At 43.4% G+C, this 10871-nt stretch overlaps 1 protein-coding gene and 1 long non-coding RNA gene across 3 annotated transcripts; one reads left to right on the forward strand and one right to left on the reverse strand.

Moving 5' to 3' along the window:
* Window positions 1–1062: 1062 nt before the first annotated feature.
* Window positions 1063–3637, reverse strand: LOC134100116 (uncharacterized). Of its 2 annotated transcripts, none has more exons than XR_009941203.1 (5): window positions 3601–3637; window positions 2928–3012; window positions 2631–2712; window positions 2211–2285; window positions 1063–1194 (listed from the first exon to the last, which is right to left on the reverse strand). It is a non-coding gene; the product is annotated as an uncharacterized LOC134100116 (long non-coding RNA). The 2 variants fall into 2 exon arrangements; XR_009941204.1 differs by having other exon boundaries at window positions 2911–3012.
* Window positions 3638–6390: 2753 nt separating this feature from the next.
* On the forward strand, window positions 6391–10452 carry LOC134059086 (guanine nucleotide exchange protein smcr8b-like). The gene is made up of 2 exons (XM_062515662.1): window positions 6391–8696; window positions 9564–10452. The coding sequence occupies exons 1-2, from the start codon at window positions 6391–6393 to the stop codon at window positions 9940–9942; spliced, it is 2685 nt and encodes an 894-aa protein (XP_062371646.1). The 3' UTR covers window positions 9943–10452.
* Window positions 10453–10871: the final 419 nt, after the last annotated feature.

A 10871-nucleotide genomic window follows, 5' to 3' on the forward strand; every position in this document is an offset into this window, starting at 1 on the left:
CACTGAACCACGAATTCACATATTAACTTTTCTTTTCAGCAGAAATCGCAATCATAAAAAAATCGCAAAACGTTTTAATAAAATAAAGCCTCTTGTCTTAATGGGTTCCGGAGGTTCGTAGAGTGAGTTTTGAACCCCGGTCGCTGACGTATGATTTAGATGCCTCAACCATTTACGCCACAGTTCGAGTGTCAATCTCTTCGCACTCAGCCAACAAATATAAAGGATTCAGTCAGTCGAGTTCATTTATTCGCGGCATGCACTTGAAACGCCGATCAAAAGTTCTGACATGTTAAACTGACGTTAGTCATTAATTCACCACATGATAAAATGCTGTTATATTGACGCACAGTAGCCCACGGTAGTCTGTGATAAAGTGCTGGGTAAGCTACCCAGCGTCGCCGGTTAAAATGAACATGCCTCCGTTTTAAAATAGCCTATAGGCCTACACATTTCTAAGTATTCCTTGCATAAATGTAGCCTAAATGTCTATCTTGTCCATCTCTTTCGTCTTCGCCTTGACAATAATAGCCTATTCACGGAAATGCGGTCTTGTAACCGTAATGAATTAATGAATTAATCTAAGGTTGCCTATATCGAGTCTTTCATCCCATACAGAAAAATAACATATTGACATATATGCAGCTTGAATATATTCCAGTACAAGGGCATCTATGTTAAATACATATATTTACATCTATGTTAAATACATATATTTATATCTATGTTAAATACATATATTTACATATATGTATCAATATATGTCAACATATAAGTACATGTTTGAAATTGGCCACTTTCTTATATTTTCTGCATATAATTAAATATATTTAAATATATGGCACTAAAAAGAATGATCACGTGACCCTTCATGAAAATTGTGATCACATGACCTATATATTTCAGACTTATATTTCTCACATATATTCTGATATATTGTTTAAATATAGTTCATATTCTACTATGGTTTCATGTTTTCTGCATTTATAATTGTTTTCACTATAGTATTTACTTAAAACTAACCATAGTATCATTATAAAGAGGAAGAAACACACAACTCTTCTGTTTTCTTTTGTTGAATTTATTTAAAAATTGCTATTTTTGTTTCTGTACTGACATCACAGTTCTGTAAGTTTGGCATTAATTGCATGGCCCAGCAATCTTGAGGGAGTGCCTGAATCTCTTCTGGGTGGCCTATGGAAAAGACAGAACATATACAAATAGAACATGCAAAATATTAGTGACAACCACGGATGCTAAAGTACAGAATCACAATAATTGGAGAGAAATACAAAGCCAGTTGGAGAGAAAGACATACGTTATGTAAAATAAAATAAATTCATCCATTATAGTCTTGTTTTCAATCATTTACTTATAGCAATACCTTTTTACATTTAAGTTTTGACTTTGTTATAAGTGAAAATCATCTTGCTCTATTGACAAATCTTGCAAGATAATTTAGTTTACCTTACATAAGTGGTATTTCCACAAAACAAGAAACTTTCATTTGCAGGATTCACCAATAGAAGTAGATTTTCACTTATAACAAGGTCCTTATAACAAGTGTACATACAATGCAAAAATGTCTAAAGATGTATTGATATATGCACATAATAGATCAAATAAACACGCAATTGGGAACAAAATGATTCATACCCCTGGAATTATTTATTTAATGTTGATTTTCCCTTAACCAATGTTTGTTCTGACTGAAAACGACATTGCCACATGCCAAAAGGTTGTAAGACCATGTGCTCGAAACATGGAACTTTTTTTACATTTTGATGAAAAATGGCATGTGGCAGTGTCATGTTCAGTCAGAACAAACATATTGGTCAAGAGAAAATCAACATTAAATCGATATTTGCCAAGGGGATGAATAATTTCCTAGTAGTATCCAGGATCCATGACATAACTGCAAGTCAATAAGGCAAAATCATGAGGAAAATCTGCCTGTCTCTATGGGAATTTAACATAGGGGTGTCTTTAAAGGTTGGACTTTTCCTACATTAAGGCATTGAGATCAATTTCTAAAAGATGATTTCAACTTCAGCATGGGAGTCCAAACTTATGCATATGACTGTAGCCTATATGAATATGAATGATGTTCATAACTGTATATTCACTTAAGGTTATCTCACTTCAAAAAAATATTGCATAGAAATACAAAGTGAGTTGGAGAGAAAGACATACAAATATAATAAACTCACCCATTATGGCCTTAACCCTTTAAGGGTCCAGGAACTCCCTTTGCTCCCCCGTCTGCAACTCTTAAGACTTGCCCCCTGAAAAAATTGCACAATCAATTAGATCCTCAAATAGTTTACTACTGAAAAGATCTATGATGGTGAGGTGAAAATGTGAAGCAGTCCACACAGACAGCCTAACATTTTTAAATGAGACAACACAACTAACTCATACACAGGAGAGACATAGAGAACTACACAGATAAAGCATTCAGTATCGTTCTGAATCAACTGTAACGATCTTAATGCACAAGCAGGCCAGGTAACAGTACAATAGTCCAGCTTGGAAATAACCATAATCTGTACAATAAACTGTGTGGAATCTTGTGTCAGATAAGGTCTGATCTTCCTAATGTTGTAAAGGATAAAAACACAAACACTTACACCAGGTTGAGAGCAGCAGCCATAGTAGCAGGTAGTGCCATCAGGACAGACTGACTTTGCTCTGGACAGTTCATAGAGCCCACTACAAAGTCATAACAAACAGACACATGAAAGGAAGGGTTAAACATTTACAAACACAAATACATGCACACACGTATACCAATGCTATATGCAATTATGTGTGTGTGTGTGTGTGTGTGTGTGTGTGTGTGTGTGTGTGTGTGTGTGTGTGTGTGTGTGTGTGTGCGCGCGCGCACGCGTGTGTCTCTCTAGTCTCTACCTGGTGAGTGAACTCACTTGCAGGCTTGTAATGGGCTTTGGAAGTGACAATATTCCTCTCAGGGTCTCAGGGCAGCAGTCCTCCACACAATTACCACACCGCCTGCAAACAGAAGGAACAGAAGGAGGCTAAAATGAATAAGTTGCAAACACAAAGATCTATAGTTCCTGAAATCAGGGGGTGAGATAACGTATAGCAACACTATGTATATTATGCATCAACACTACATGTATTACCTTTAAATAATGTTAACTACCCATGTCCCATGGAAGTTTGCAACGTAACACTATTATAATAGTAACGTTAACAACTTTCATGTGTCTGTAACTTCAGCCTGCATGGTAACAGCCACTTTAAATGTACTGTTTGATAAGCTACTTGCGCCTGATATTTAATTCAAACTAAAGCTGTACATTCATAACGACATCTCAGACTGAATTATTGCTAGATATATTAACTACCATTCCAGATATTCCTCATAATGAAGTTGGTTACTGTAAACGTTAACATTAACAGCTAACATCGCTAACGTTAGTGATGTTAGCTCGCTAGCTATATGCTAACGAATTATGATTCTAATCTAACACTATCAAATCATAATCACTTATGGTTGAGATTTCATTATGAAAACAATACATTTCTAATAGATTCCCGTTTTCAATTGGCATACGAAAGTACTGTAATTCTTACCTTGAATATGATGATGACGGCAGAGTTTGTACAGCTTATACATACAGCAAGCTTCATGACAGAAAAGTGACAGTTGAAGTGACTTGTGGCTGGAGTTGAAAAGTCAGTTAGGGGTGGGGGATGGGAATTGCTGTGTGTGCGCGTGCACTTGAAGCAACCGTTAAAAAATCTATTCAGTGAATATATTCAGCACATAGACTTTCATGTAAGATATTCACATATATGTTAGTGCTGGGTTCCGCATATACTTGCATCTATTCAGTGAATATATTCAGCACATAGACTTTCATGTAAGATATCCACATATATGTTACAGTGCTTGGTTCCACATATACTTGCATATATACAGATTGGTACTATATATGTATTCAATATATTTTAGCCATCTATTTAAACATATGCTGGATGCAGCTGCATATATGTGCATATATTTTTTCCATGGATTTTTCTGTATGGGCAGGTTGAATTGAAGGCTTCTAAAACCATTTTCATTAACTTCAACAATGGTTTATTGAAACGTCGTTTGATTATAATTTCGCCAGTCATCACCTTCATTTTAATGATTAAATGAGACGGATATGCGGAGCATTTCTCTCCCTCTCCATTGACCAAAACGTTGCTCTGGCATCTCTGCTGGACTGACTGAGTTATAGGCTACGTCGAGTGAGAGAGCCAGCTGTGCGGTACGCTGTAAAACATTCGAAAACTCTGAAACTGCAATCTGCCATGCCGAGCGTGATGTCTCTGTTCTCCGCTTGTCGCCAGCGCGGTGTCTTCGGGTTTTTCCGTGTTTTCCGGTATGAGCCGAACCTTCATTTTATTAAGGCGGTCTTATGTTGCCCCCTTGCGGTTGCAGTTTTAATTAAAGTCCCGATGCTTCGGGAGTCCCGATGTGCGGGAAAGAAAGGAGCATTCTCAACCCGTACCATCTGTAGGCTATACAATGTAAAGTAGAGTCACAACAATGGTAAAACAAAAATAATAATAAAAAAAAAAACCTAATTGCACAAAATTAGACATTTTTAAAGTTGAAAAGTTGTCCAATGGCTGATACTTTTCAGTCCTCCTAAACTGCCTGCTTTGCATTGATCTCGACCGAGACGAAAACATGGAAATTACGTCAGCGAACTTGCACTTGCGTTTCGGCATGGCTGAAGATGCCGGATAGTTTTGCGCGTTGCAGTGGTAAACAAGGAAGTGTGCGCTGATGAGGTGAATAACCAATTAAATGTTTAGGCCGAGAATATCGACCAATGACGGTAGCTCTAAGGTCAGGCTCTACACTCAATGGAATGCGAACTGTAGGGGGAGGGCGTGATTAGCCTACTATGTGAATGAGAGAGAGCAATGCAAATTCGGTGAAAACACGTTAGGCTAGAATAACAAAATATTTATCCCGGACGATTCTGAAATTCCGCCCGGACACATTTTTAGGTTTCAAAAAGAGGACATGTCCGGGCAAAAGAGGACGTCTGGTCACCCTACCTCAGGCCCGCCTATATCATATTCACTAGTGCTGGCTACCGTATACATTCACAAGCAGTTGCAGCTGGAATGCATGAGGTCACACACACACACACACACACATACAGACACATTAGAGTGTGTGCGATACTGTGGCCTCGTGTTATTCGAGCTGTCACTGCTTGCACAATGTCAACGTCACAAATCTTAAAATAGGCTGCTGTGTGTGTGTGTGTGTGTGTGTGTGTGTATTTATGTGTTTTGGAATGCAGGCACAAGCTGTCCTGCCCTGGGAATGAGGGGAGTGTGTGTGTGTATGTGTGTGCTGTCTTTCCCTCGGAATGAAGTGAGTTCAGTCTGATGGGAGAGAACCCCAGCGAGTGGTCTGTTTACATTTTATAGGGTTAGCATAGCAGCTAGCCTTTGGTAGTTAGCATGTTCGCTGTTATCTTTTTTAATATTCCATTTACATTTCTGAGGTGTGAGTTGTGTCGTGAGTGAGAGGCTCAAATGATCTGTGTGTGAATGTGTGTGTGTGTGTGTGAGAGAGAGAGTGTGTTTGTGTCTTAAATGGTTGAAAGCCTTTAGAATAATTGTGAACAGTCTGTTTAGTCTTACAGTGATAGCATAACACCTAGCCTTTAGAGTAATAGAGGAACACTCTTGGTGCTTTCATGAGCGAGCAACTGGAAACTGGGAGAATTCTAGGCTTTAGAGGGTGTACATCACACCTGAACTTGGGGCTTCCCAGTTTGAAGTGGGGGCTTTGGGAGAGCTCTCAGGAGAATGTTTTGACATCACATAGTGAACACTCTCACTTCAGGAGTGGGAAGTTTAGAAGTGGGGAATTAGCATAGCAGGTCTGTTTACATCTTACAGCATTAGCATAGCAGCTATCCTATAGAAAAGCAGGTGAACAGTCCATTGATGTCTGTACATCACACCTGAATTGGGGGCTTCCCAGTTTGAAGTGGGGGCTGCATAGCAGCTAACCTTGAGAGTAATAGTTAAATGAATGAGTCTCTTGAGCATGAACACCAATGTCACCATTTTGTCTATTTGTCAAATATTCAAAGGAATTTGTAACATACATTCTCTGATACTACCCAGGAGTTCATTACAGTGTTAGCATAGAGGCTAGCCTTTAGCGTAATAGGCTAATGGTGAAATAGCAAGATTTCATAGTTAGCATAGCCTTTGATGGTTAGCATGCTGGGTTTTTTATTTTAAATTTATATTTCTGAGGTTGTTGATCGTGTCGTGTGTGTGAGAGAGAGAGAGAGTGCGTGCGTGACAGTGTGTGTGTGTGTGTGTGTGTGTTAGGTCATGATTGGCTCCTCGGACATCTTGGCTCTGGCTCGCGGTCATGAGCAGACGGACTCTAGGACCCAGCAAACTAGCAAGCTGCCCGATCACCTCTCCCTCCCGCCCTTGCCCCGCCCTTGGCATCCTGGCCCCGCCCACCACAGTGATTCGGTGCTACTGTGTGAGTTCAGAACTGGACCAGGTCCAGCTGTGGACCGGCCCGAGATCAGAACTGGGCTCCAGACTGAGATCGGAAGTGGAGGGATCCGGATTGTAAGTAAGACTGGGATCGGAACTGGACTAGAGCCGCGGCTACTCTTCATCACCCCAGAGCCCTGCCCAGATGTGGACTTGGTGCTACGCCTCCTGACTGGTGGTTACCAGGCAACGAGGGGTGGAGGCAGTTACCAGGCAATGAGGGATGGCGACAGGGACCAGAGTGACTCGTGGATGTTGCTAGGCGACGGGCGGTCGGGCGTGTTTGTGTATGCACACTACGTGCCACTGGTGGATCAGCGAGCCCGTGTTGCCATAGCGCTGGTGTCACATGACTCTTTGAAGCTGGTCAGGGAGTTACAGGAGCTCAATAAGGCCTTTAGCCAGGTATCACACACACTTCACACTACACACACACTCAAGACTAAGCACATACACACACTCACTCACACAGAGACAACAACCGTAAATGACCCAGACAAACACCTTCACACTCACTCACATACACATTTAGAGACAACAGGCGTAAACAATGCACACACACATTTACACACAGAGTCACACACACAGATAGACACCAACCAGAGTGGCAGAGAAGAGGAAAGAGAAATTAGGGAAGAGGAGGTAGAGAGAGAGGGAGTAGAGAGATGGAGAGATGAAGAGAACAAAAGGAGGAAAGAAGAAATGAATAGACATAAAGATGAGAGTAAAAGAGAGAGAAAGGAGGAGAGGAGGGAAGATGAGGAGGAGAGTAATAGTTCGACTCATCCAGAAGGGGCAGGGTTGGCAGAAATGGGGGTGGGGCCAGGGCCCATGGCAGAGAGCTGTGATTGGTTCCTCTCTCAGCAGACCGTGGACTCGCTCTGTGCCATCCAGGTGCGTTTCTGTGGTGATGCTAGCCTCCTTGTCCACCAGAGAGAGTGTGCGAGTCTCTTGTCCCGCCTATCCACCACCAACTTCCTGTTTGAGGACCCGCCCCCTCCGCAGCAGCACACATCTCCCAGCAACCCTCTCCATGGAAATGCTGCTGACATCTCCTGCGTGGAGGCAGTGCCAATCAAACTGGAGGCCGAGCCTGAGGATCGAGTCAACCAATCACGTGGCTCTCCCAGCGCCCATGTGACCACCAGGCCCACATGGGAGGAGGACGATGGCGTTTCCATGGAGACAGGCAGCCACAGCAGTGGCGACAGCATCGAGGTTCTGGCCACGGAGCGTTCCCTTAGAGACGACCCTGTCGCCATGGAGCGCTCCCTTAGAGACGACTCTGTAGCAGTGGAGTGTTCCCTTAGAGATGACCCTGTCGCCATGGAGACCAGCTGGAACCCCTCTGTCCAGCAGCCCATTGCCTTGGTGAGCAGGTGGGGAGCGCAGCGCACAGACAGCCAGGACAGCAGCATCGAGGTGCTGAGCAGAGATCACAGCTTTCTGTGGGAGGACTTCCGGCCCGCTGATACGCTGCCGCACAGCCTCATGGGAACTGTAGTCCAAGAGGAGGAGGAAGAGGAGGGGGATTGGCAGGGGGACGTGGGAACTGTAGTCCAAGAAGAAGAGGACTTAACAGGGACTGTGGGCTTTTTCCAGAACAATGCAGAGCAACAGAGGTTCATGGGTCCTGTAGTCCAAGATAATGCAGAGCAGCAGAGGTTCATGGCTACTGTAGTCCAAGAATGTCAGTTCTCACTGTGCACACCAACAAACCCGGATTTACATCACCATGACAACATGTTTCAGGAAGCGTGTCCCCTAGTTGGACTCCTCCCACTTTGCCCCAATGGTCAGAAGGATAGAGACGCTGCCCTGCTCAGCTGTGCTTCCTGGCGTTATGGGCACGACAAGGGCCAAGCTGCACTGCGATTGGTGCGTAACTGGGGACACGCCCACCAGGCACTGTTCAGCCTTCTGACTGGCCGGCCACTGGTGGTGCTGGGAAATGACGAGGAGAGGGTGCGGGATCTGGTGCTTGCACTAGAGCTCTTCCTGCCCAACACACATGCAGACACATACACACACACTCATGCAGACACACACACACCCAGAGTGTTGCCCTGGTGTTGCCGGCCCATCCAGATAACCGACCTCCTGGAGTTTGGCATCATAGGACTCAACAGGTAACACACACAGATGTACACACACACACACACACACACTCCTGGAGTTTGGCATCATAGGACTCGATAGGTAACACACACATACACACACACACACACATTGTGAGAAGCGCGTTCAACACATCAACAATGACAGGTAGGCAATTACCCTCCCTCCTCAGTCAACTTTCAGACGTGCACCGAAGCATTGGGGAGACACCCGTGGAAAGGGGAATGCAGGAGGCTGAGCAATAGACAAAGGGTGTTTGTTGTAGCCTATGAAGCTAGGTTTGAGGCTTGTGCTTACGACTGAATATATGACTTCATTCAAGATACTGCAACACATGTTAACGTCGGCGTTATCTGCGTTATACTAAACTCAACAACTAGTTTGTTGCCACTGTAGCAGTGACGCTACTTACCCTCGTTGGAGAAGGAAAGACGCATGTTGATATGTGTTAGCAAATCAGGGTTGGTCTTATGATTTTGAAAGTAAAAACATTTGTATCGGTAGCTTTCCGATTCGTCGTTTTAAAATTGATTTAAACCGATCCAGGGGTTTGCCTTCCAATGCACTCGCATTGTTAACGTTCAGAAGGATTTACGATATTGGTTAATCTCCTAGTGTGTGTGAGAGAGAGAGTGTGTGTATGTCCGTGTCCTGACCTGCTTCCTCCTTATTCCACATGGTTAACCACATTTCAAGGTTTTGCCTGAAATTGCACAATGTCTGCCTCAGGTACTACTGTTCCCACCTAGTTTGGCCTATGTGGGTGTGTATATGTTAGGGTGAGTGTGCATGTGTGTGGGTGTGTGTGTGTGTGAGAGCATTAGGGGTGTGTGTGGGTGTGTGTGTCCTGACCCTGACCTGCTTCTTCCTTGTTCCAGAAGGTTCTGTCAGTCCTCTCCCAGCATGCCGCTGTGTCTGGAGCGCTACGCTCGTTACCTCAGCATTCTGGACGCCGATCACATGACTCTCCAATGCCCCGCCTACCACGGCACTCTGATTGGTCCACTGACAAAGCCCCAATCACAGCTTAGAGAAGGCAGGACTTACGCGCTGCTGGTGCAGAGTTCTCTGACACGATTGGCTGCTCGAGCGTTCCATCGCGTCTTCACAGGCCATGAGGCGGAGCTGTCTCCCGGGGCGACGGATGACATCAGGATCCTGGAGTACCTGTGTGACATCATCAAGCTGCGCCACACTCACCACGCCCCCTCCAGTGTTCTCCGATTCAGCTATCAGCCGTGCACACACTTCAGATAAATACACACACACACACACACACACACACACTATTCTGCTACCAGCCGTGAACACTCTTCAGATAAACACACGCACACACACACACACTATTGTGCTACTAGCCGTGCACACTCTTCAGATTAGAGGCGATTGCTCTTAGAGTACAGGGGAAGCTCAGCCTCCTCTAAAATATCATGGAGAAAATGAGTGAGTGGGCTGGTCTCAGTGCAGAAAAAGTTAGATGATTATTGGACAAACACCACAAAATAGCCCAGCTTCCCTGGGGGTGAATGAGACAGTGGGATGGCCCGGACGCCGAGCTTCTGTATGATAATTGGAGGAACCGTCATAGTGGCCGAACTCTTTTAGATTGACAGCATATGTCGCGATTGGAGAGGAAGTTCAGGGATGCGTTAACGTTTCGGTTGGCAGGTGAAGTGGAGAGGCAAGGCAAGTTGCAGCTGAAATGTTCTATTCAATTGCAGCTTTTGTACATATCCCACTGTAAATAAAACCATAATGTGGAGTTAAGGAGTTTGTGACTTGCTTTTGTTTAAGTTGTGTATTTAGGCTAAGTTGTAGCCACATTAGCCTGATTGCCATCGACTTTAAAGGCTCTGCGAGACTTTAGTCTAGAACTGCCTGGCTATATTATGCTAATGTTTACTTGAATTTTCAAAGCCATTTGATGGCCTTCCCCACCAGGGGAGATTCAAAATAAAACACCAAAGCAGACCCATACACAAAAGAAATATATTGGCCATATATTTTCAAGATTGTATGTTAATATATTTTGAAATATATTTTGAAATATATTTCCAAAATATATTTTGAAATATATTTCCAAAATATATCTTGAAATATATTTCCAAAATATATTTTGAAATACATTTAAATATAGGGTGAAAATACATGTAAATACATTTCTGAAATATATTTTGAAATACATT

The sequence above is a fragment of the Sardina pilchardus genome, chromosome 2 (genome assembly GCF_963854185.1).
Source record: "Sardina pilchardus chromosome 2, fSarPil1.1, whole genome shotgun sequence".
Lineage (NCBI taxonomy): Eukaryota > Metazoa > Chordata > Actinopteri > Clupeiformes > Clupeidae > Sardina > Sardina pilchardus.

Bases quoted from the DNA above. Each gene is read 5' to 3' on its own strand.
- LOC134059086 (XM_062515662.1), top strand. From the start codon at position 6,391: ATGATTGGCTCCTCGGACATCTTGGCTCTGGCTCGCGGTCATGAGCAG. The intron at 8,697-9,563 runs GTAACACACACA...TCCTTGTTCCAG, and splicing joins GGCATCATAGGACTCAACAG to AAGGTTCTGTCAGTCCTCTC.